Raw genomic sequence first — 27,047 nt, forward strand, 5'->3', positions numbered from 1 at the left:
ATCAAACTGAACTGAATATTCTTTAAATAGTCTACATATTATGAATTCAGAATAAATGAGAGACTTCATTAAACTTAATGAGGATGTACTTCATATTAATTTAACCTTAAATCAATATTCACCATATTTGACATTTTCTTTGCACACATCCTTCATGCGCTGTTCAATGGTGATACTGGAATCAATGGTGGATTTAAAGTTGCAGCATTCCGCTTATTTAAAAAAAGGACATAGAAATACAAATACATTTTTAGCCACAGACATATTACACTCAGCATATGGTCAGAGTAAATAACTTTATTCTTTTTAATTTTCTCATATAAATTTAAAATGAAAATGGCACAGCAGCAGTATGGTGCATGTGTTGCTTACCTGCCATGCACTGGCATTGGTCTCCCTCACAGAGTCGTAACAGCCTACGGCTTTTTGGATAGTAGTACTTGATGCATTCATTTGCTACCAAAAAATAAAATGCGTTTATTAGCCCACATATTAAAGTAGACTTAGATGAATGTCACAGTACTTCCCTGCAGTTTCCAGGTGAAATGAACACTAGAGGTGCTACAACAACTGTGTTTTTTATTCACTTTCATTCAAATCATGACTTCAGTGGCTGATTATGACTTTATAAATACTTATTTTTCTCTCTGTTACTCAGACCCTGCTATTTTATGATATCGACACACTTTTAATCTAACGCATCTTTTGAAAAACTATACATTTTAACGCTTGTATTACAGACCCACCTACATACGCCACAATATTAAAACCACCTGCCTAATATTGTGTAGGTCCCCCTCGTGCTGCCAAAACAGTGCCAACCCGAATCTCAGAATAGCATTCAGAGATGATATTCTTCTCAACACAATTGTACAAAGCGGTTATCTGAGTTACCGTAGACTCTGTCAGTTCGAACCAGTCTGGCCATTCTCTGTTGACCTCTCTCATCAACAAGGCATTTCTGTCCACAGAACTGCCACTCACTGGATGTTTTTTGTTTTTGGCACCATTCTGAGTAAATTCTTGAGATTGTTGTGTGTGAAAATCCCAGGAGATCAGCAGTTACAGAAATACTCAAACCAGCCCATCTGGCACCAACAATCATCCATGCAATTATCTAATCAGCCAATCGTGTGGCAGCAGTGCAGTGCATGAAATCATGCAGATATGGGTCAGGAGCTTCAGTTAATGTTCACATCAACCATCAGAATGGGGAAAAATGTGATCTCAGTGATTTTGATCGTGGCATGATTGTTGGTGCCAGATGGGCTGGTTTGAGTATTTCTGTAACTATTGATCTCCTGGGATTTTCACGCACAACAGTCTCTAGAATTTACTCAGAATGGTGCCAAAAACAAAAAACATCCAGTGAATGGCAGTTCTGCAGATGGAAATGCCTTGTTGATGAGAGAGGTCAACAGAGAATGGCCAGACTGGTTCGAATTGACAAAGTCAATGGTAACTCAGATAACCACTCTGTACAATTGTGGTGAGAAGAATATCATCTCCGAATGCTATTCTGAGATGCGGGTTGGCGCTGATTTGGCAGCACGAGGGGGACCTACACAATATTATGCAGGTGGTTTTAATGTTGTGGCTGATCGGTGTATATACACTTATTCCAAAGTGATTAGCTTGCGCGGTAACTTGCCTCATAGAGCATTGGACTTTGGATTCGGAGTACCGCGGTTCAAGACCATTCATAAAGTCAAGCTGGCACGTGTCATACAAGTAACACGAAATGATGTGGTTGCTTCAGAAAATGTTCTTTTCATTTCGCTTCTACATTTCAAAACACTATCGGTTAACTTTAGGCATTAATTAGGTAAGGATGTATTTTTAAACGTCTCTATATTTATATTTATATTTTAAAACACTATTGGTTAGGTTCAGGCTAAAGTTTTATGTTAGGGAGGTATGCTTTATTTATGAAAACATCCATCTAAAATTCACCTTAAAACTGCATCTGAATACGACAGCATTTTACATGCTTTTGGCTCCTCCAGCTGGACATTTCACCTGAAACCTCCAGCCAAACGTGTAATACAGCACATACATTTTGAATTGCAAAAATTTTGTCATGGTCACATAAATTTCATGAGACCAGGCTGCATAAATCAGCTTAAAGCTGAAGTGTGTGTTTTTTTCAGTGTTAAAATACTTTTTCCTATCAAAGCTTAATATGCAGAAACAGCTGAAAGAAAGCCATTTGTAGCTTGATTTCCCCGAAAAGTCTGTGGCTCTGTGGGCTTTCAAAACATTGCCTTAATTTGTTTGATCATCCCAACCAGGGGTGAGTTTCCCAAACAACGATGTAACTCACTGCTTAACCGCCATAGTACGATACATCATTGGAGAAATTAACTAGCTAGTCAATTGTTTCCCATAGTACCATAGTAACTTGGATGTTGCACATCCATTGTTCGAACCACGGTGGTTCAATAGAGCTGTCATTAATGACGTTAGATGGGGTGGAGTAAAAACTTCCTGGAATATTGAATTATAATAGCTCATTTATATGTACACCAGAAAGACGTTTAAAGCGAGAAGGCTGCTGAAGACATGAAATCGGCATGCGTTTTGTAATGAGACAGATGCATTGCTCTGCAATAGGTGTGTTTTGCTCTACATCAGACTTCGGAGTTCCCCTGATGCACTTGAGCACAAACGCACATGCGCACTCTTCAAATGAAGAGATCATCCCTATGCCCTATTCCCTTCAAAGTCTTTACCATCCACTGTGAGAGCAGTGGACGGCTGAAAGATGTGGGGGCTTCAAAATTACAGTTATTTGGAACTCACTTTTTAAGCCATATTTATTGAAAATTCAGTTTGAAGGAGGCTATCTATGTTGATTGTTCTCCCTTTGAAATGCCCTTCGGAGGCTGATTATCCCGTTTGGAATGCAACCAAAAACGCCACTTACGTGTTAACATGGAAACAGTGTTCTCCAACAGAAACTGCTTGTGTTAAAGCACTTTCTCTTTCTCTTAACAGCCTTTAAGCACTTGAAATGAGAACGGCACTTTCTGCAAAACCCTGAATACGTTTTTTATTTTTTTATTTTTTTAAATGCATGAAAATGTGATCAAAGTCTTGACAGAATGAAAGATATATATGGAATAAAAGTTATAGAAACCTCAACGAAGTGAAATGATGTCCACACAGCAAACTATGGTGCTTCTAACCACAGGTAAAGAGCTGTTGTTCCAACCACACAACTTTGCGATGCTGTTTGCGAATGTTCGTTGGAACTACGATTTCGGGAAACACCAAATCGCTAAACTATGTTGGTAATGATGGAACTTACAACCATAGTTGGCTAATGGTGCTTTTGGGAAACGCACCCCAGCCTGACACAGCAACATTAACTCAACCAATGGTGTGAGTTTGGGGTGGGGCTATCTGTTTTCCGAAAACCTGTTTGAAAACAATCATTTTTGCAATTTCATTTGGCAATGCTAGCTGGCCAGAAACAACACACTTCAGCTTAAACTTTAAGCATTTGTGGAAACATTATACCTCGATCATAAAATTCATAAACTCTGAATACAGAAGCACTAGTCATGCCAGTTTCAAAGTCCTCTTGAATACGGAAACCCACACAGTAGAACTCGTCTGAGGGTATCTGCGTGATAAGTAATGTATGCTATAAATATTCTATAGGATTAAACACACACATCACATTGTAAAAATAAAAAATGTGCCAGATGTGGAGATTTCTTATGCTCGATGATGCTCACTGAATCAATTTGAAGGATGACTTTGTCACCCATGATTTCGTAGTTGGAAATTCGAGACTCAAGTCCATTCTGGTACTGCAAAATTAAATGTAAAATATCACACAGTTTTATAAATAAATAAATAAATAAATAAATAAATATATATTGGATGAATGCAATACTGCAAGAGAATATTAAATCTCTTACCATATCTAGATCTTCCAGAACTGGGCTCACTCCAGTCGGCAAATTAATTTCCATTACTGTGAGTCCTGCCTCCCTCTCAGCTGCATTTTCATGTGGCTTGTATCTTCACACAAAATGGAAGGGGGGCATTTTCATTTTAAAGCATTTTAAAAATCATAATATTGCAGTTTTTTTTTTCCAATAAAAATATCTATAGATCCCTAATTTTACTTGATAAAATAATAAAATAATAAGACTTGTTTTCAGATATATCTAAAATTAAGTTATATTCTTTCCCCTTAAAACATGAAAAAAAAACAAAACAAAAAAACAAACAAAACATGTATACTGTATTAATAGGATAAAAATAAACTTCAAGAAATATTCTCTGAAAACAAGTCTTAAAGGGGTCATGAAATGAATTTTTTAAAATAATTTAATTATCTTCCCTGAGGTCCACTGATAATGTTAGTAATGTTTTTAGCACTAAAATAGTCATGGTTTAGTAATTAATTATCATTTTCCACCCTGTTTTTTGCCCTCTCTTTGAAAAGCTCAGTTTTGGCCACAGTCTCCTTTAAACTTCAATGTAAACACCCACTGTTCTGATTGGCTAACATCATTCAGCCTCTCAAATACACAGTCATATTTGAAACTCAGTCAGAAGAGAATGAACCTGCTCCACAACTTTATAACGATAAATTTCAGGGTTTACACATAACACACATCAAACACATTGCATCCGAATATATTATACTGTTCAGTCAAGCACCATAACCATCAAACAGTCATGACATATGTAATATTCATGAATGAAACAGTTTACTCACATTTTTGCAGTCAATTCCAAGTGTTTTTAACTGCACCATCCTTCAATAACAGTTCCTTTGCAAAGTTTGAATCATAATATGGCTGGTTCAGAAGCAGTCCGCACACATACATTTGTCTATTCATAGCACGATGAATAGACAAAGACACTCATAGGTGCACTGAGGCGCAGATCGCCAGAAATGTATACAAATGGTCAAAGACATCCAGCTAGTCCATGTTTACACCAACACCGACATACACCAATGATTAAAAATAGCGCAGATGGGTGAAAGAACAGTATGATTTTTTCAATTTCTTTTTCATCCCCCTTTCTCCCCATTGGAAAGCCCAGTTCCCACTACTTAGTAGGTCCTCGTGGTGGTGCGGTTACTCACCTCAATCCGGGTGGCAGAGGACAAGTCTCAGTTGCCTCTGCTTCTGAGACAGTCAGTCCACGCATCTTATCACGTAGCTCGTTGTGCATGACACCGCGGAGACTCCCAGCATGTGGAGGCTCATGCTACTCTCCGCGATCCACGCACAACTTACCACACGCCCCATTTAGAGTGAGACCCACTTATCACGACCACAAGGAGGTTACCCTCCCTAGCAACCGGGCCAATTTGGTTGCTTAGGAGACCTGGCTGGAGTCACTCGCGAACTCGTGACTCCAGGGGTGGTAGTCAGCGTCAATACTCGCTGAACTACCCAGGCCCCGAAAGAACAGTATGTTGAGCAGTTTGTGTTCAGTACAGCAAGAGGAATGAAGCCGAACGGAGTCTCCTTTTCTGAGTTGTTCTGATAAACCTGAGTTGTGTCTCCGTTAAAGCGGCATGATAAACATGACAATGGTAAAAGATGGCTGTCCAATGCAAAAATAACAAAACTTAAAAATAGTCCAGATGGGTCTTTTGGTGTTCAAGAATAGTTGGTAACACTGGGCCTGTCTCTCTCCCTCTCTGTTTACGATATGAGCTGAGCGCCAGTGGGCAGGGCCAAGGGAGCGATGACATGTTGTGGGGTGTGTAAATACAACTGAGCAATAACTTGTGACGTCACGAACACACAGTTTTTAAAATGAGACGTTTTAGCAGGGTGGGAACTATAAATGCTCTTTTTAGACTGGGGAGGAAGTTTTGAGTTCTGAAATTTACAGTAGGTTTTCATAGTACAGTTAATTCTTATATGTCTAAATATCAAGGAAAATTAGATTTTCCATTTCATGACCCCTTTAATATCTTGTACAATTTTTATTCCTGAGTAAATTAATCTTGTTTTAAGGATGTTTAGATATTTTACTGAAAATAAAAAAAAAATAAAAAAGATAATGAAAATGAATTCTTTGAAGTAAGAACATTCTACAACTTACTTTGCACATGCCACAATCCGCTGTGACAAAAACATGGGATCTGAACAAAAAGAAAACAGATTTGCACTTAAAGTTGTTTCTGAAATAATACTGGGTGTAGCAATGCAGATAAAGTTTAAAACCTACCATTTGAATTTTCCATACGGTCATGAATGTCAATTGAGGTATCAAACTGGCAGTTTTCATCACTTTCAGTCATCTCATAGTACACTGTTCTCAACTGTCAAAAAAACAGATATACATACAATGTATTGTGTAGAAAAGCAATTAACATTAAGACAAATACTGATCTTTGTGGCTGCAGCCTGGTCTCATAGAATGAACGTTGCTCTATATAATTTTTTGCAAACTGACTTGTACATGCCGCTTTCTACATTTTGCTGCAGTTTCCTGGTTAAATGAATACTAGAGGTGCTGCAACAACTGTGTGGTTTAAACATTGTCACACAAATCACGAGTACACTTGCTGATTTTGATTTTATACAAATTTATTTTTCACTCTATTACTCACCCCCCCGCTATGTTATCATATCAAAACACTTTTACTTTAATGCATGATTTTAAAAACAAAACATTTTAACACTTGTATTACAGACCCACCTACATATACACACTTATTCCTATATTGTTAGCTTGCTTGGTAGCTCAACTAATAAAGTTTGTGCTCGAAGGCTAAAATGTGCGAAAGTGGCATAGAAGTGACACAAGATGATGTGGATACTTCAGTTAATGTGTGTTTTCTTTTTTGTATTTCGAATCTGCGTTTTAAAACACTATGGGTTTCACTTATTAAAACCTCCATCTAAAATTCACCTTAAAAACCTTGTCTAATTACAGCCTCATTTCGCTCGATTTTGGCACCCCCCGCTGGACATTTCACTTTAAAACTGCAGCCAAATGTGTAATAAAGCACATGATTTCAGTTTTGCAAAAACGTTGTAATGCTCACATAAATTTCATGAGACCAGGCTGTCTATGTAGTGTTTAAGAAATACAGTGAAAATGACTCTTTTAATTAAAGCTCACTTACTGTCGCAAATGACACGCCAGAGCTCATTGCTGTTTTAACAATAATATCGTCATTTTGGGTCACCTTTTCAAAGAAGCAAAACATTTTTGTATTCGATTTGGAAATCAGGTCATTGCTCCCTTAAAACAATGGTTTACATAATTAATTGTAGAAATGAGAGATCTTACCTCTATTGGTTTAGCCACTGGCTTCTGCTGAGTTAGTTTTATGCGGCTGATGTCACCTTTAGTCCTGTATTCAATGTTGACCACCATGTCTAAATTGGCTTGTTTAATAAGGATGCTGTACTTAGTTAGGGCCTCCAAAGTGAGAATAGTATCCTGGAAATATGCAGAAAGTCAGATCACATTTGAGAAATATCAAAATTAAAAGCTAAAAATAATTGTTTATGCTGTATTCCGTATTTGTAAGTCACTTTGGAAAGAAAGAAAAGATAGTTGGAAGATAGTTGGAATACAGACAGACAGACATGCAATTTTGCTTGGTTCATTAATTTCACATATGAGGTGGGGATTTGAACCCAGGTCCCCACGCATGCCAGAGTCGAAAACTATACCACATGACTAACAAGTCTTATAATTTTGTTCTTTTGGTCATGTCTTATCTAGTCTAGGGCACCAAGTGAGCCAGGACTGCCACTGGTGTCCCTTAAACTGTAGACTGCATTTAAGTGTACAATGTAAAACTCCTTGCCACATGTGTAAGAGTACCTGCGTTGAATGGAGACCCCCTCCATATCTCTGGTCTTGCGTCAGCCAGTTCAGGATTGGTTTTGCATAGCTGGATTCACCTCTAAGTAAAGCATTAAGCAGGATGTAAACTGTTGTTTCCACCGTCTTTGCTGTTTCTTTACTGGGTTTTAATGGATCCTTGATGTCTTTTGTGTCTTCCCAGAAACGAACCGTGACCGGGTCACCTGCAAATGTAAAATAAAATCTGACAAGTTGTCTTATAAATATATGTAGTCTAAAATGTTTACAACAAAATCTGATTTATTTATTTTGTAAAAAAAAAAAAAATCAAAATATGTAGAATAGCATGAATAAGATTTTACCTTCAATCTGAGCTTCTTTTTTTAGTTCCTCATAAAGTTTGACTGCAGGCATACTATTCATGTCTGCTAGTGTCAGGGCATAGGATGCAATGGCTCTAACATATAAATTTTTTATCTTCTCCGTCTTAGAGAAGAGGTATCTTGCTGCATGATCTATGGCATTTTTAAAGGCCTAGATAGAGAAATGTGTTTTTAACCAACAAGGCTTCCTCAAGTATTGTCATCAGATCTCTATAATAATCACTGTATTGCACTTCAATCTGCATTTCAGATAGTTAATACATTGTCATTATCAGTGTATGATTAAGTTAATAACAGCAGTACCTCCCATTGTTATTCATAAGATGTGACGTACTGTCATTGCTACAGAGTAAACATTTCGATGTGGTAAAATTTGTCTTTTTCTGCGAGAGGATGTTCCAAACCCAGTTTTCCTTTATCTAAATTTGTTACATTTGTTCAGATTTTACTGCCAGTTGTACCTCTATGTTAACATTTTGGATCTTCAGAGCGTTTGTGATTCCAATCATGACATAAGATGTAAGGTAAACAGTCTCTTCAGTGACATCTGCTCCGGAACCCTTAAAGAAATAAGACAATGAGGATCAAAATGCAGCAAAACATAATAACTACACTCTATATAATTTACACAATCCAATGCGTAAGGGATAATGTACAGCCAGCCAGTCATTATCGCAAAATAAGCAGAACTTTTAAAACCCTTAAGGGGTTTATTTTGCGATAATGACCAATAGAACACGGCTGTTTAACAACTCAATAAATACAAGGACATGAAATATTGATTTGAGTTTATATTATTGTATTATCTTACTTGTAGATTAGCCTAAAGTGCCTTCCACTAAAAAAAAATAGTCCATTGCTATGTAGTAAACACTCAGCCTAGCAACAAGACGAACACTGCAACAATATTACAATATTAATGTATATACTATTTTCCATCTGCAATCCAATTAGCCTAACTTTTTCAATTGACTACTTAGCTAGTATATTTAGCTACAATGTAACATGTCCTACTCTGTTAAGTTCTCTCTCATTCATCTCTTTGAGTCTATTAACGATTTCTTAGGAATCTTGTTTTTCAATCTTTAAAGGTTTTATACTCACCATATACCGTACAGTATATTACAATTAATAGTGGTGTCATAAATAACCATTTTGAGTTGAAAGATGGTGCCAATTAGATATTTTTGTTCTGACAAGACGAAGACTTGGAACTTGAAAGTAGCACCGGTTTGTTGTAAACAGTGTGTGTCTGCTCAATGCCACAATTAACCAATCAGAATCAAGCATTCCAGAGAGCCATATTATAATAATTATAGTAATACATAAAATACATAATATACTATATGAGGTTTCTTCTCTTACCATAAGTTTTAGTGGTTTGATTTTTGACTTCTCAGTGAAGGAGCCATCGTTATTTTGACATTGTGTTATTAGCCAATGAATGGTGTTGGTCAGCACATCGGTGTTTACAGGGACATATTCATTCATATCAGCAAACGTCTTGACAATGAGAGCCGTCACCCTAGGGAGGTATTGCCCATGCAACAGTTTACCTCATTTCAGCAGACATTGGAAAATAAAATAGGGCTAAGAACTTGTAGAACAGTTGTTTACCAGGTGCTGGCTGATTTGTCCTCAACTGACCACATGCTGAAGGCAAATTCTCGCTTTAACTTAAAAGACATGATGCTGGTGATGCCTGGAGAGGAACAGTAAATCTTTGGATCACTTTATGGTTAGATCCATGCATGCAATTGTAAGTGCAGTTTGTGTATTATGCTATGAGGCACATGCTGTAAGTTATGTTACAATAAAAAATGCTAATATTACTGTTAATAACTTAATTAATAATGAATGATACAGTGCCTTTCATACAGGTCAAGCAGGTCACAAATTCGTAATATTATTTTTAATATTATTAAATCATAATATTAATGATGATGATAGTAATAATTGAACAGAAAATGCTAAAAACACAGAAAAGAAGGCCAGAGAAAAAAGCATGCTACAGTAATTGGACTTATAATATCTATTCTAGTCTATTCTATATTGAATCTGAAACAAACATCCCACCAGCTTGCATCTTCCTCTTTAATTCCTTGTGACTCGTAGATGCCTCTTGGCCCAGAATGTCCCATCCCTCTGTGCTCTCCAGGTAGTGGTAAACATAGTAGACTGGCAGAAGAGCCATGAGCTCCATCTCTGCCGAGCCTCTTGGCAGGTCAGTCAACTGCTTTAAACCTTCTGGGCTATTTATTATCAACAGAAGTTTTCCCAGAACTTCACCTGAAGTTGAGAGCAAAATATATAAATATATATGTAGTTACACTGTGACTTCTGATGTTGTTCTTTGATGTTCCACACATTGGCACATACAGTATCATCTCAATTTTGTCATGAGCTATCATACCGCCAACTATGAGAACACGGTCCACAGATGACTTTGGCACAACTTTTGGAGGAAGAGAGGTTTTGAACTCAAGTTTATGTATTGGGGTACCTGATAAAAGAAATAGATGAAGTGTGAACGAAATCATGACATGACCAGAGAGCATGCTGCTATTGTTCAGAAGTCCTTACCATAGACACCCCTGGGATCTATCCTTTTTCCATTTAGTATTTCCTTTCTGATTCCCTCTGGCTGTGAAGCAACAAAACCATTAGTAAGTCTGTTAGATGATCGTAAACACAGGCATACTTAACAGAAATGTGAGAGGTTTTGTTCTTTCAGTCCATTGTATTTGAACTAAACAGATAAAGGTTACGAAAGCAAACAGTATTTGTTATTCATGGCTACAAATTTAAAGGAGTCACATCATGAGGAACTGAATTGCCCTTGATCGTTTGAAATAAAAGAGTTCATTCATTTAACTATGAAAACATACGGTACAATAACTTTCAGAACTCAATAGTTCCTCAACAGTTTAAAAAGACTATTTATTCAAACAAAGCTGCAAACATGGCTTGCTCTGAACTTTAAGACTAAAAGGCATAGTTCTGCTCACACAATAATAAAATTATGTCATAATTTACTCTAATTTCATCTGTGAAATCAGTCAACACACAATGACATCAGTCATTTTCATTGCATCTTGTTTCAATACAATGAAAGCCCCTATTGAGGAATAGGAGGAAGTACAATAGATAGGCAATCATTATATCACAGCAGTGTGATAATTCAGGGCCAAAAAAAAAAAAAAAAGAATTAATGAAAAGATGATATGACCCCTTTAAAGAACAACATGTCAATTAAGTGCAGTATATCAGCACAAATGCATTAGAATGAAAGGACTTGTCAATAAACCTATTCTCTTATAGCACTGGCTATTGGCTCTTACCACGACTCTCAACATCTTTTCCACACTCTCAGTCCCCCATGAGGTTTTTAAAGTGAAAGTGAGTTTATGAGTGCCCACTTCCAATGCCATGATGTAGAACATGACCAAGGCCACTGAACGAGCCTCTACTTTCCCCTTGTTTTCATGTGGTTCTCCATATTTCCCTCGCTGAGTACCACGAAACACACACACTCCCTCTGGTGCAGTCAAGGTCACGGTGAACTACAGTATGTGTGTGTGTGTGTGAGATAAAGAGGGACACAGAGAGAAGGAAAACTGTAATCGGTTTATCACAATGGTGTGGCAATTACAAAAAGCTATATTATTATATGAACAGTCCTGGATGCTGATTGGTCAATACAGTGTTCCAGCTGTGCTATTACCCACTATAGCAAGATGACACCTGTCGACCATATCAGTGCGCAGCAGCCATAGTACATTGTTATTTTTGTTGCATAGCAATGTTCTGTTAAAGGGTTATTTCAACCAAAAATAAAAATTCTCTCATAATTTACTCACCATCATGCCATCCCAGATGTGTATGACTTTCTTTCTTCTGCTGAACACAAACGACATTTTTTTAGAAGAATATTTCAGCTCTGTAGGTTCATACAATGCAAGTGAATGGGTGCCAAAATTTTGAAGCTCCAAAATACACATAAGGGAAATATAAAATGTATCCACAAGACTCCAGTGGTTTAATCCATGTCTTCAGAAGCGATATGATAGGTGTGGGTGAGAAACAGATTACTTTCACATTCTTCATCTTGTGTTTTTGGTGATTCACACTCTTCCTGCATACCACACACTAGTGGGCAGGGAGAATAATTTATGATAAAAAAAATAACTTAAATATTCCCCACATCTATCGTATCATGTCTGAAAACATGGATTTGACCACTGGAGTCATATGGATTACTTTTATGCTCCCTTTATGTGGATTTTGGAACTTTAAAATTTTGGCGCCCATTCTCTTGCATTGTGAAGACCTACAGAGCTGAAATATTCTTCTAAAAATCTTCATTGTGTTCTGCTGAAGAAAGAAAGACATACACATCTGGGATGCCAAGAGGGTGAGTAAATAATGAGAGAATTTTCAGTTTTAGGTGAACTATCCCTCAGGGACTAAATCTTCTTGTGGAAAGATGGCACTTACTTAATTTTGTTAATAAAGTTTTAATGAAAATTGTGTCCTTAATATTTTTATATAAATATAGCCGCCATATTTATTTTGACGCAAATTAACTCTAGGTTGTTGGGGAAAGAAGCATTTAGTCTGTTCAACTGGTTGTGTCTGAAGGAATGTTCTGGGTTCAATACAGGCTAAACTCAATCAAGAGCATTTGTGACATAATGTTTATTACCACAAAACATAATTTTGATTAGTCCCTTGTTTAAAGAAAAAAAAGTTGGTTACAGTAATGCACTTACAATGGAAGTAAATGGGGCCAGTCCATAAACACAAAAAAACAAACAGTTTCAAAAGTGTAGCCACAAGACATTAACATTATACTATGTATTGACTTGATTTTAGTGTGATAAAAGAGCTTACTGATTTTATCTGTGTAAAGTTATATTCAATATTACAACTTCGGTGTCATGACAATGCAACCCCAGTAAATCTCTGATGTTATCACTAAAATTATATTAACACATATATAAAAAATAAATAAAACGAAGGACAAGTCAAAACATTTTTTTTTGTGGTAATTAACATTATGCCACAAATGCTGTCACATGAGCTTAACTTTTTTTGAGCCCGGAACATACATTTTATTTTTTCTCCCAATTTGGAATGCCCAGTTCCCAATGTGCTTTTTAAGTCCTCGTGGTTGCGTAGTGATTCGCCTCAGTCAGGGTGGCAGAGGACGAATCCCAGCTGCCTCTGCGTCTGAGACCGTCAACCCACGCATCTTATCACATGGCTTGTTGAGCGCATTGCCACGGACACATAGCCAGCCCACCGAGAGCGAACCACATTATAGTGATCAAGAGGAGGTTACCTCATGTGACTCTACCCTCCCTAGCAACCGGGCCAATTTGGTTGCTTAGGAGACCTGGCTGGAGTCACTCAGCACAGCCTGGGATTTGAACTAGTGAACTCCAGGGGTGGTAGTCTGCATCTTTTACCACTGAGCTACCCAGGCCCCCGAGCCTGGAACATTAATTTAATATCTTAGGTCACATCTATTTTAAACAACCCATGTTTTCTAGAGTATTTTGTTCACTAGAGATTTTTATAAAATATGTTTTATCGGTTGAATGATTGACACCAAGGTACACAACAATTCAAACCATAAATCAAACTATATGTCTGTCCCTCACACCCTCGTTTTCATTTGTGTTCAATTAAATATGGAGTCTGCCCTGACTAAAGTATATGGCTAAGTTAGGAATTGCAAAATACCATTCTACTCTAACTGTGATTGCCATACTACCGAAATAGTTATAGTAGTAGGTAGTGTGCTATTCTGAACATAGCAATTATCACTGTCCCCTGGTACCTTATTGTTTTGATAAATAATTTCTGTTCTAATCCTCAATCACATTCCACAGAATGATCAGAACTGAAACTCTTACTGAAGTTCTTGAAGTACGCTGATTGTAGACAGACCCCTTGAGCTCAAGCTGCTCTCCTCGCACCATGGAATAAGGCAAAGGGACTTCCATACTAATATCCTGAGACACCTGAACCCTTTTAGGATCTGACACACATATCCCTGTCCAAAGAAACAGGAGAGTGAGTCTGATTTCTATCCAAATATATCTCCAAAACTGCTAAAAAAAGTTTGCATGTACTGTATATTGCATTATTTCCTGAAAGGAATATTTGTTTTTGTTGGTTATGGCTTTATTCAGAATACATATACTGTCTACTATTTTTCTTGTGCATTGCTTTGTACCATCGGACACATGCAGCAATACATTTTCATCACATTGCATGTGAGTGGAGTCCAGTTATCAACTTCACATTTTTTTAATAACATTTTTGGTAGTCTAATCAAGTTATGAGTCAAAATAGAGATGTTTAAAGTAGTGGCTGTAATTACTTCTGTATCACTCTTTACACTGGAAATGGAAGGTCAAGTTAAGTACATTGCATTGATGCAGTAATCTGTGCAGTGTTATTTGTTGAATACTGAACATTTAACCTTCTGCATTGAGGTATTCCATGCATACAAAAATGAGCATACTGAAGAAAAATTAAGAGTAGTGTGTTAATATGCTAGATATATCAACTGGATCCAGGTGCGTTGCCAAGTATGCTTCAAGCAGCAACAAGGTGATGCTGAAACTAATTTCAATCCAGCCTGTTGACTCACCCTCATTGAAAATCCCAACTGCTTTCAGCTCCCAAGTAGTCAGTGAATCTGGGAGATCTCTGTTGATGCTAACTGATCCAGACCTTAAACAGCAACAAAAAAAAAAAAAGAAAAAAAAAAAGAACAAAAAAAGAAAGAGAAAGCCTTCATTGAGTTATATCACTCAGATTTCTAAGCTGCATTATTATTATTTGATTTGTTTTTTGCAATTATAAGATTATGATCAATTAAACTGAAGGGGTGTGATTTAGAAATGTTTCTTCTTACCTGCTGATTGTCTGTTCCTCCCATAGCCAACTTTCAGGGAAGTAGCTCCGAATTTGATGTGGTGCCATATCCATCAAAAACCCTATTGCTGCATTAAGTAATGGAGAAGCTTTTTCATTTTTAGTTCAAAAGGTTGATCAAGCTAATGTCAATGTACAATAAGGTGATGATGCCGTGGAAGAAACCACCATACCTGCACGACTTAGGATGATCGTGTCCTCGCTTTCTTTACGGAAATGTATAGCAGCTTTACAGCATTGGGAGAAGGCAGCTTTACACTTAAACTCTTTATTCAGTCTCCTAGCACGATCTTCACAGGATTCAAGGGTCGGGCTACTGTGTGCCCCAGATATGCAGCAATTCTTGTACTTCCCATATTTACGGGCTGTAGATCAAATAAGTGGGCCAGGTTTATTGCTGATGTTGTAAATATAAAAAGGTTATTCAACAGTTCTGGCCCTCTAATCTGTCTGGACAAGCTGCATTCACAGAGAGATGATATTTTGTATAACAGCACTGGGACGCTTCACTCTTTGTATCAGTACACTACAGTGGTTACTTTGACACCATGTGGAACTATTTTCGGTCACACTTTATATTAGGTGGCATTAACTACTATGCACTAACATTAAATACATGCAAGACTATGTATTTACTGTGTAACTACATGTTGTTCTGCAAAATTCCCACATGTGCTGCTACTGAGATTGAGGTACAGGTATGTTTAGGAGTAAGAGTAGGGTTAGGGTTAAGATTAGGGGTTAGAGTTAAGTTTTGGAGTTAGGGTTAGGGGCAAAGTTAACAGTGTAACTACAAGGGGGGGCCTGGGTAGCTCAGCAAATAAAGACGCTGACTACCACCCCTGGAGTCGTGAGCTCAAATCCAGGGAGTGCTGAGTGACTCCAGCCAGGTCTCCTAAGCAACCAAATTGGCCCGGTTGCTATGGAAGGTAGAGTCATATGGGGTAACCTTCTCGTGGTCGCTATAATGTGGTTCGCTCTCGGTGGGGCGCATGGTGAGTCGTGCGTGGATGCCGCGGAGAATAGAATGAAGCCTCCACACATGCTATGTCTCCATGGTAACACGCTCAACAAGCCACGTGATAAGATGCACGGATTGATGGTCTCAGACGCGGAGGCAACTGAGATTTGTCCTCCGCCACCCGGATTGAGGCGAGTCACTACACCACCACGAGGACTTAGAGCGCATTGAGAATTGGGCATTTCAAATTGGGGAGAAAAAGGGGTGAAAAAACAAAAACAGTGTAACTACAAATGTAATTAAATGCAAGTACTTTAAATGTAATTACAATGCAACAACGTGTACATAATAAGTACATTGTATCAAATGATTAAGTACATAGTAGTTAAGGCCACCTAATATAAAGTGGGTCCCTATTTCCTACTAGTGGAACAAAAATAGACATAATAACTGTACATATTCAGTCTAAAATGTATGTTACTTTGAATTAACTTCTTGTTAATAGAACTTTTGTATAAAAGCAATATCACACTCGATATCGTATTGTACTGAATTTCAGCTTGGCTGCAATGAAGCCATAGACAGTCTTGCTTGTGTGATACTTTGACTATTTTGAACATAGAAATGATTGTGAACTTACACATTTCCTGATACTTATCTCTCAGCTCAACTGAACGCTTTGGCCTAACCTTAGTTGTGCAAACCCCTGCTAAAAAAAGAAGAGAAAAAATAATTGTCAGCAGTTCAGCAAATTTTCTGCAAATGTAATTTCATTAAATAATATCCCTTCACCTGACAGAACAAACAACAGCTCAACTGGCCTCCTGAACTCAGACACATACACTGGCGGCCAAAAGTTTGTAATAATGTTCAGATTTTGCTGTTTCGGAAGGAAATTGGTACTTTAATTCACCAAAGTGGCATTCAGCTGATCACAAAGTATAGTCAGGACATTACTGATGTAAAAACAGCACCATCACTATTTGAAAAAAGTCATTTTTGATAAAATCTAGACAGGCCCCATTTCCAGCAGCCATCACTCCAACACCTTATCCTTGAGTAATCATGTTAAATTGCTGATTTGATACCAGAAAATCACTTGCCATTATATCAAACACTGATGAAAGCTATTTGGTTCGTTCAGTGAAGCTTAACATTGTCTATGTGTTTGTTTTTGAGTTGCCACATTATGCAATAGACTGGCATGTCTTAAGGTCAATATTAGGTCAAAAATGGCAAAAAAGAAACAGCTTTCTCTAGAAACTTGTCAGTCAATCATTGTTTTGAGGAATGAAGGCTATACAATGCTTGAAATTGCCAAAAAACTGAAGATTTCATACAAAGGTGTACACTAAAGTCTTCAAAGACAAAGGACAACTGGCTCTAACAAGGACAGAAAGAGATGTGGAAGGTCAGATGTACAACTAAACAAGAGGATAAGTACATCAGAGTCTCTAGTTTGAGAAATAGACGCCTCACATGTCCTCAGCTGACAGCTTCATTGAATTCTACCCGCTCAACACCAGTTTCATGTACAACAGTAAAGAGAAGACTCAGGGGTGCAGGCCTTATGGGAAGAATTGCAAAGAAAAAGCCACTTTTGGAACAGAAAAACAAAAAGAAAAGGTGAGAGTGGGCAAAGAAACACAGACATTGGACAACAGATAATTGGAAAAGAGTGTTATGGATCTTAACCCCATTGAGCTTTTGTGGGATCAGTTAGACTGTAAGGTGCATGAGAAGTGCCCGACAAGACAGCCACATCTATGGCAAGTGCTACAGGAATCGTGGGGTGAAATGTCACCTGAGTATCTGGACAAACTGACAGCTAGAATAACAAGGATCTGCAAAGCTGTCATTGCTGCACGTGGAGGATTTTTCATGAGAACTCTTTGAAGTAGTTTAAGAAGTTCTGAACATTTTTTTCTAATTGTAATAGTAATTTATATTATTAATGTCCTGACTTTACATTGTGATCAGCTGAATGCCACTTTGGTGAATAAATGTACCAATTTCTGTCATACCAAAATCTGTACATTATTCAAACTTTTGGCTGCCAGTGTATACATACACTCAATAAACTATCTAAGTTAGCATGTACCTGCACTAGAGGCCTTGGCGTTTGCATTGGTAATGAACATAAGTCCGGCGCGGTCAAACACATCAGCATTATTTTTGCCTCCTCCTCTTCCACAACCCAAGTCACTTTTCTCAACATGTTGCAGCACCTGCAACAAACAGACATTTGTAACATAAAAGTGGTAACCTGCAATTGGGAGCTATTTCTACCTGATCTAATCCTTAAAAGCAGTTTTGCTGATGTACCCTAATGTATTCAGGTTGATTCGGAGATGTTAAAGAATACAGCAGTTAACAAACAGTATGTAATTTCATTTTGAACAAATCTGCTATTTTACCTTTTTCAGTGGGTCCTTATCGTTAGGTTTTATGATGTACAGGGCTGTGTCTACAGCAGACAAGGCCACAAGGGACTCATCTCTTGTACTCTTAGTTGACACTCTTAATTGAAGCTTATCTTTGGGTTTGTAGCTTTGCTGTGTGTCAAGAGTTGAGAGGTCCACCTGAAAAATACACATACAACATACATTTTATTTTGGTCATCATTTAAATTCACAGTAGTTAAAAAAAAATATGAAATGTGACAATGTAAAAATGGTTAGCAAGCTGAACAGGGGAAGAAGAGAGGTGTTTTGTAACTTCTGTCTGCTTTTGTTTAATTCTGAAATACTTCCATCATATGTTTTTATTTTTTATATTTATGAATTCCAGTTTCATAACAATATTTAGTAATAAATATTGAGGAATATTTAATAAAATAAAATTAAAAAACTGAATATTTTAAGTTTTATTAATTCAATTTTGTTAAACATTACACAATTAAATTTGATGGAAGCTGAAATTCAGTTACATTAAATTGAAATGTGTAAATCTTAAAAATAGGCTAATATATGTTTTTTTAGTATCTAGAGTATAAGTAATTTAAAACAGAAGAACTAATAATGAGAGAGAAAATGACATTACATTTAAATTATTCACACAGTTAGCCTTAACATCAATCCACACAGAGTCTGCCACAAGCTCAGCATGTTCCTCCCCAGACAGGATGTAGTACACCAGTAAGCGAGCAGATGGCACCATTTCAGGGGTCAAGTGAATGTTAAGGCTTTGAATCTTGTCACTGACACGATCAACTGTGGCAAACTGCACAACTTTTCCTCTTGAGATGACCTGAGGTAGAAAAGATTATGTCATTTTAAATGACTTTCTTTGCATAAAGTAAACAAGATTTAGTGCAACCTTAGAGTAGAACCTAACAAATTTGTCATATTATGTAACATTCCATTTGACTGCATTAAAGTATGTGACTGACATTTAAATATTCACATGCAAGCTAAATTAAAAATAAAATGTATGACGTAACACTGTATGTAATATGTTACACATATTAAACATGAACTAATTACAATAGTAACAGCAATAACAGTAAGTTATTCCCCGGGCTATAACACAATTACACATTAGTAATATGTGTTCATTATGTTGTGAAATTTGTATTTATTATGTGTAATACGTATTACCTTAGGGTTTAATAATTGGCCTTTAAACAAAAATATTACATTCTGTATTTGATAAGTTTACTCAAACCATAGACCAGTGGTTCCCAAACTTTTTTAAACTGCGGCACCCCTTCATAGTGCCTTTTCCCCCACAGAACCCAAACCATTGAAAAAAATAAATAAATTAAACAAATATGTTTTTGAAAACACTCCTTTATTAAAAAAAGTATAATATTTTTTATAAATATTAAAAAATGTAATCAAAATAATGTAGTGGTCAAGTGTTTCTCCTAAACATGGCTTCAAGTTTTTAAAGTAATTATTCAAGATCTAGTAATAAAATAGAGTAATAAAATAAAAAATAGAATCAACCGTGCTTTTAGATTTTTTTTTTGTTATTAACATTTTTATTGATTCAAAAATTAACACAAAAAATACAGCAACATATATATATATATATTGAATCAAACACTTTCAATACTTTAAACATTAAACCCCCACTATATCCCCTCTCCCACCAAACTCTCACCCCACCCTGACCCCCCCACGAACACCCCTGTTGTTAATAGAATATAGACACACACACAGAAAAAAATAAAACTACAACATAAAATAAAATACAATAATCAAGTATAAAAAAAAAAAAAAAAATTTAAAAAATAAACTCTAAATTACTCCCTCCATCACCCCTCCTCGAGATTCCCCCAAAATTGCTAAATAATTGCCCCATTTCTTATTGTAAGAATCTCTAACCCCCATCCTTATGCTCGACCCCTCCTCGAAGGCAGCCACCCTCCCCATCTCCGCGCACCACTCCGGGAACTAGGGTGCTCCATCCGACTTCCAACTCCTCAAAATAACCTGCTTACCAATCATCACACTGGTCAAAACCCAGTCCTTCATGTACTTATCCTCCAAATCCATGACCTCCCTGTCTTCCAAAATACAGAGTCTGTGACAGAACAAGACCTGAGTGCCCAACACATCACACACAAAACTTTGCCCCTTCAGCCAAAATTCTTGTATCTTACGGCACCCCCAAAAAACATAGATGGTGTCTCCATCTTCAGAATGGCATCGCCAGCAGATGGGTGTGTCCTTAAGACCAAGCCTATACAATCTAGAGGGGGTCCTATAAAATCTATGTAAAATCTTAAATTGCATAAGGCGAACCCTTACATCTCTAGATGCAGACTTGATGTTTTTTAGAATTCTAGCCCACACTCCCTCCTCCAATAACAAATTTAAATCTTCCTCCCATAATCTTTTGAGAGAATTTAAAGCTCCGTCCCCCAGACTCTGAATTAACAGGAAGTAATACACTGATGCCTCATGACACTTCCCAAAAGCAGTAATCACCACTTCCAGAGTATCTGCCGCTCTAGGGGGGTGTATGCTACTCCCAAAAACAGAGCAGAACAGGTGGCGCAGCTGTAAATACTTATAAAATTGAGATTTGGGAATCCCAAAATGTTGAATCAAATTTTCAAAAGATCTCAATATTCCACTCTCATATAGGTCACCAAGTATATTAACCCCCCTCACAATCCAATCTGACCAACAGAAAGGGGACTTATAAATACATAGTTTAGGGTTCAGCCATATGCTCGAGGCTACGTTTTGTCCATATCGAGTGCAAATGCAAAATAACGGGGTGCGACTTAACCTCTCTGGCAAGTTTAATTGAAAGGCTTTGCAGTGGCGAGATAGGGGCAAGAACTTCCTTTTCAATACAAAACCAGGGAGGGGCTCTCTCAGGTGGAAACGACCAATGAGCCAAATGTCTAAGACCGAATGCATAATAATAAAACAAAATCTTGGGTAGGCCTAACCCACCTTTGTCAATCGGCCTATGTAACTTATTGAAATTTAAACTGGGACGTTTACCATTCCAGATGAAGGACTTCGCTATGCTATCAAATTGCTTGAAATAAGAGAGGGGGACATCTACAGGGAGAGATTGTAGCAGGTAGTTGAATTTTGGAATACAGTTCATTTTAATAACATTAACCTTCCCAATCATCGATAAGTGTAATGAAGCCCACCTGTCCACATCATTCGAAAACCTTTTTATTAAGGGATCAAAATTAACTCTGACTATATCAGACAAATTTGCTGGGAATAAAATTCCCAAATACTTAATTCCCTGTTTGGGCCACTGGAAGGCTCCCGGCTGGAAGGCCGTTACTGGACAGTACGCTGTCAAAACCAAAGCTTTGGATTTAGACCAATTGACTTTGTATCCTGAGAATTTGGAAAAGGAGTTAATAATTCTGTGGAGGCAAGGCATAGATCTAGTAGGGTCGGAGACGAATAATAAAATATCATCTGCGTAAAGCAGAAGCTTATGCGCCACACCTCCTGCTGTCACCCCTGGAAAATCATCCTTCGTTCTTATTGCGGCTGCTAATTGTTCCAGGGCAAGACAGAACAATAATGGGGAAAGAGGGCAACCCTGCTGGGTGCCCCTATCCAGAGTAAAATAATCTGAAATTAACCTGCTTGTTTGCACCGCTGCTACAGGGTGTCTATAAACTTAATCAAACCAATAAATGTACTCCCGAACCCATACCTTTCCAAAATCTTAAAAAGATAATCCCATTCTACCATATCAAATGCCTTTTCGGCGTCAACAGAGATGGCAGCGACCGGAGATTGATCACTCGCTACTGACCGCATGATGTTGATGAGACGCCTAATATTATCAGAAGAGCTACGGCCTCGAATAAACCCCATCTGATCTATATGTATAAATGATGTCATAACTTTACTTAATCGATTAGCCAGAATTTTGGACAAATTACTTTACATCTAACTGGATCAGGGAAATTGGACGGTAACTTTTACACTCGCTTGGATCTTTGTCCTTTTAAGAATCAGACTGATCCGGGTTTGCGTCATGGTTGGAGGAAGCTTTCCGTTCTTTAATGATTCCGTATAAACTTCTAACAAAAGTGGAGCCAGTTCTGTAGCATAAGATCAAAAAAATTCAGAGGAAAAGCCGTCAGGCCCCGGAGCCTTGCTTGTAGACAAGGCCTTAATTACCTCATCAAGCTCCTCCAAGGTTATCTCAGAATCAAGAGAAATTTTTTTGCTCAGTCGTCAGTTTAGGGAGATCTAATGGTTCCACAAAGTTTCTAATATCTTCATCAGTGGATGAAGACGTGGAACTATAGAGATCGAAATAGAATTCTTTAAAAGCATTATTAATACCAATGGCTGAGGTAAATATTTCACCACCAGCAGATTTCACTGAGGGAATGGTAGAAAAAGACTATCTGCTTTATATATCTAGCCAAAGGTTTTCCTGTTTTGTCCCCCGACTCAAAGTATGACTGTCTTGCCCTGAATAGCCAAAACTCAATTTTCCATGACAAAATAGTATTATATCTATATTTCAATCGGGTCAATTCTCTGAGGCCATCAGATGACATCCGGCGCTTCAGCTCTGCCTCGGCACTTTTAATGTTTCCTTCCAACTCCACAAGTTCTTGTGCTTTGGATTTTTTGGTGAATGAGGCATATTGTATGATCTGACCCCTAAGAACCGCCTTAAGTGCCTCCCAAGCCACGCCCACAGAGGATACTGAGGACCAGTTGGTCTCCATATAAACATTGATTTCAATCTTTAACATTTGTTGGAAATCAAGATTTTGCAAAAGGGACACATTAAGGCACCAACTATATGATTTCTTTTTCTCTGTATATGGCAACTCCTCTAAACTCACCAGGGCATGATCTAAGACTAAGATATTTCCAAATGAGCAATCAACAACAGATGAAATGAGGGATTTGGATATATAAAAAAAAATCTATTCTAGAATAAATCTTATGGACTGATGAAAAAAATTTATAGTCCTTACCGGATGGGTTCAAAAGTCTCCATATATCCGTAAGACCAAGATTTTTACACATCCTGTGAAGCGTCAAGGTTGCTCTAGGGGGTTTACACACTTTTGCTTCACTATGATCAAGGACTGAGTCCATCAAAAGATTAAAGTCTCCTCCCAATATTATATCATGAGGGGTGCCAGCGGCTTGCAGCATCCCTTCAATATCTATAAAAAAGCCCTGATCATCAGCGTTAGGTGTGTAAATATTAGCCAAAATCAATCTTTGCTCTTGAATTTCAGCTAAAACAATAATGACTCTTCCAAATATATCTTTAGTCTGTTTGAGACATTTGAATTGTAGATGTTTATTAATCAATATAATGACTCCCTTGCTCTTACTTAAAAGACCACCCCATATCTTCCCAATTTTTTCAGCTTCCTGCAGGGAGAGATGTGTTTCTTGAAGAAACACTATATCATATTTCTTACATTTAAAAAAAGTAATAACGTTTCTTCTTTTTATGGGGTGCCCCAACCCATTTACATTCCATGTGGAGAGAGATGGTACACTCATATTAACATTTGACATTTTGATATAGTAGAAAAAATAAACTGTGTGTCAAAAACAAAATTATACAGACCACATTCCTCATTAGTGAAACAATCAAACCCCGAACTTCCCCCCAAACAAAACAAACAGAAAAAAGAAAAATGTGCGCATTAACCCTGCGCACGAAAGCGCCAACCGGCAACAATCCCTCTAAACTCAAAAGGTCAATGAACGCCCACGAGCCCCCACGACAACTTTGCCATCGGATTGCTCAATTTTGCCTCACAAATTTGTGAGGCAAAATTACATAACAGAAAATACTTTGTAAAATAAACCCCAGCCAATAGGAAGAATAAACACAAAGAACATGTAGATTCATTCACAGAACTGTCTCAAAGGTGTGATCTTCCACAAAACAAATTCTAGCTGATATAAAACCGTTCAGATTCCTCGGACAGACAAACGAATGTTCAGTGAGCCGGCTGTTATGAGTTCAGCGGATGACGTAATCATTCCAATGTCCCGTAAAAATACTCAACAAAACAAATTCCAGCCAGCAGGGGGAATAAGCATGAAGAACGAACAGATGAATCAACAGCTGTTCCAAAGGAGTTTTATTCAATAGAACAAGCTCCAGTCGCTAGGCGGAACCAGTACAAAAAGAAACAAAACCTGCATCCCGGTTCCCCGGATGGTCGAGTCAATTCACTTGGAGGCCGCATAAACATATATACCATGACTTACACAATCCGTCAACTTTATAAAATACATCCTTTGTGTGAGCATGTAGATATTTTGCGGTCATCCATAGTGTCCACTCTCAAACTGGCCGGGAACTTCAATGCAAATGTAATCTTTCATCAGTGCAAAAGTTTCATTAAGGAAAAGTGTTATTCACAAAACAGGCTCCAGCCGCTCAGCAGAGCCAATGCAGTTTACTCACCCATTGATTCAATAAAAGACATTGCCTGATTGGGACATATAAATACTTTGCAACCGACCTTCGTTTCTATTCTCAGTTTGGCCGGAAACATCAGAGGAAAAGTGAACTTTTTCTGATGTAAGAGTTTCTTACATTCCTTGAACCGATCGCGTTTCTCTCTTGTCGAACTTGCAAAGTCCGGGAACAAGAAAATATTATGGTTCTTCCAAGAAAGCTTCCCTTTGCTCCTCACCTTGCGTAACACAAGATCTTTATCGGATGATCTCAGAAATCTGGCCAGAATTGATCGGGGCCTATCTCCCTCAGCAAATCTGTGAGCTGGGTCTCAGTGAGCTCGCTCGATTTCTAGCTTGTGGCCTGTTATGTCAAGCAGACTCGGGAAAAGCTCGTCTAGGAATTTCACCATATCTCTGCCCTCCTCATGCTCAGGAATTCCAACAATTCGAACATTATTCCTGTGGCTTCTATTCTCATGATCTTCAAGTTTTTCAAGGAGATGTTCCAAATCAACTTTGGTCGCGGGCGGATTAGTGGTTATTTCCCTCACCGAAGATTCCAGAAAATTGATTCATCTCTCAACATCAGTCACTCTTGTAACTATCTCAGAGAATTTTATTTCCATTGCCGTAATCGATTGACGTATTACAGTGAGATCCTCCAAGTCAGCAAGAACCTTCGTCTACATCACCGACATGTTGGACAACTGACGCTGGATTCCTTCTCCTGCCGCGCCATCCAAATTGAGTCCCTGGTCTGTAGGCCTGTCGGGGCTTTCATCCTGAACACGTAAGTGTCTTTTAATATCTCCAGAGCGGAGGATTTTGACTTCTTTTCCATGTTTTGCCTCAAAGAGCAAATGTGTAACTGGGTATATCAAATTTCACCAGATTATAACATGAAAATAATAAAAAATTTAGCAAAGTGCGCAGAGCTCATCGCTCACACATCTGCTTCTTGCATGGCGTCACGTGACCTCCCGCTTTTAGATTTTTTTTTGGAACAGCAGCAATTAATAAATAAAAAATTATGATTTAAAAACATAAAAAAGTAATTCAATGAAAAATAGAACAAATGTACTATCTGATTATTAGACATCCATTAATAAAGATTCAATACAGTCAGAGTTTGACTGAAAAGCAGACTTGTTATTGAAATTTATTGGGCGGTGAGTGCTTTTCTCTTATTCTTGTCAATATTGTTGTTAGATTAATATTAACAATAGGCATATAACAGCTTCAGCACGTCTATTAGACTGCATTTACACATCGCACAGATTTTATATTTTGATATAAGATTTTTGTCCTGTCTGCATCACATAATACAATAATGGCTTACATTAATATCGCATAAAGATGGCGCAGATTTTTGTTCCGTCTGTTAACACTCCCATAATACATTAACGTCTGTGTTTACATGCATATCGCGTCAAGAAGCACATTTAATTGTCGGATTTGATGCTACTTTTAACTGGTGGCTTTTTAAATATTAAACTGAGCAGAGATTTCTCAGCACCCCTAGCCATCCCTGGCTGCACCCAGTTTGGGAACCACTGCCATAGACGAAAGTAGAAACACGTGGCAAAATTATTTTGGCACAGAGGCTGTTTTGAACGTTTAGCAATGACCAATGAACCACATAAAAAATGTATTGTAACAGTAATGCAAGAAGCAGTAAATTATTTCAAGTTCAGTCAGGAAACTCTACAAGCTGATCCTTTGAACTTGTAATCTGTCACTCAATCGGCTTGCAAACTCTGTGGCCCAAGCTGACGGATCCTTTGACATGTAATCTGTTAGCCAATCAACTTGCGTACTCTGTTTTGTCTACCATTTAAATTCCTTTCTTGTTTGCAGATAGCTGGTGTAACTGCAGCATGATGTGAGAGTTTTCTTTCTGAAACCCTCCTCCTCCCCAGCACCACATGTCTATAGCTGCTTCAAGAGGATTGTATGCATGTCTAATTGTGCTGCAGCAGCATGTCCTACATGCTTGATGCAGCGTGTCTTATGTATGCCTAATTGTGCATTAGTTGTTGAGAA

The 27,047-nt window shown here is 37.7% G+C and overlaps 1 protein-coding gene across 2 annotated transcripts in view; it reads right to left on the reverse strand.

Moving 5' to 3' along the window:
- LOC127439258 (complement C5-like) overlaps window positions 1-27,047 on the reverse strand; it is a 34,251-nt gene that overhangs the window by 984 nt on the left and 6,220 nt on the right. Inside the window, exons 13-38 of one of the 2 annotated variants that reach the window (XM_051695479.1) lie at window positions 19,147-19,353; window positions 18,522-18,686; window positions 18,206-18,332; window positions 16,745-16,810; window positions 15,317-15,508; window positions 15,124-15,211; window positions 14,857-14,939; window positions 14,114-14,253; window positions 11,534-11,755; window positions 10,776-10,836; window positions 10,606-10,695; window positions 10,269-10,481; window positions 9,810-9,894; window positions 9,558-9,717; window positions 8,654-8,752; window positions 8,172-8,343; window positions 7,828-8,033; window positions 7,285-7,437; window positions 7,118-7,180; window positions 6,214-6,307; window positions 6,088-6,127; window positions 3,930-4,032; window positions 3,744-3,818; window positions 3,523-3,628; window positions 373-456; window positions 123-212 (exon numbers count right to left, since the gene is read on the reverse strand). In XM_051695479.1, coding sequence (XP_051551439.1) covers window positions 123-212; window positions 373-456; window positions 3,523-3,628; window positions 3,744-3,818; window positions 3,930-4,032; window positions 6,088-6,127; window positions 6,214-6,307; window positions 7,118-7,180; window positions 7,285-7,437; window positions 7,828-8,033; window positions 8,172-8,343; window positions 8,654-8,752; window positions 9,558-9,717; window positions 9,810-9,894; window positions 10,269-10,481; window positions 10,606-10,695; window positions 10,776-10,836; window positions 11,534-11,755; window positions 14,114-14,253; window positions 14,857-14,939; window positions 15,124-15,211; window positions 15,317-15,508; window positions 16,745-16,810; window positions 18,206-18,332; window positions 18,522-18,686; window positions 19,147-19,353 — 3,184 coding nt within the window. Of the gene's footprint in view, window positions 1-122; window positions 213-372; window positions 457-3,522; window positions 3,629-3,743; window positions 3,819-3,929; window positions 4,033-6,087; window positions 6,128-6,213; window positions 6,308-7,117; window positions 7,181-7,284; window positions 7,438-7,827; window positions 8,034-8,171; window positions 8,344-8,653; window positions 8,753-9,557; window positions 9,718-9,809; window positions 9,895-10,268; window positions 10,482-10,605; window positions 10,696-10,775; window positions 10,837-11,533; window positions 11,756-14,113; window positions 14,254-14,856; window positions 14,940-15,123; window positions 15,212-15,316; window positions 15,509-16,744; window positions 16,814-18,205; window positions 18,333-18,521; window positions 18,687-19,146; window positions 19,354-27,047 lie in introns of both variants that reach the window. The other variant, XM_051695470.1, reaches the window with a different exon arrangement.

The sequence above is a fragment of the Myxocyprinus asiaticus genome, chromosome 4 (assembly GCF_019703515.2).
Source record: "Myxocyprinus asiaticus isolate MX2 ecotype Aquarium Trade chromosome 4, UBuf_Myxa_2, whole genome shotgun sequence".
Classification (NCBI taxonomy): domain Eukaryota; kingdom Metazoa; phylum Chordata; class Actinopteri; order Cypriniformes; family Catostomidae; genus Myxocyprinus; species Myxocyprinus asiaticus.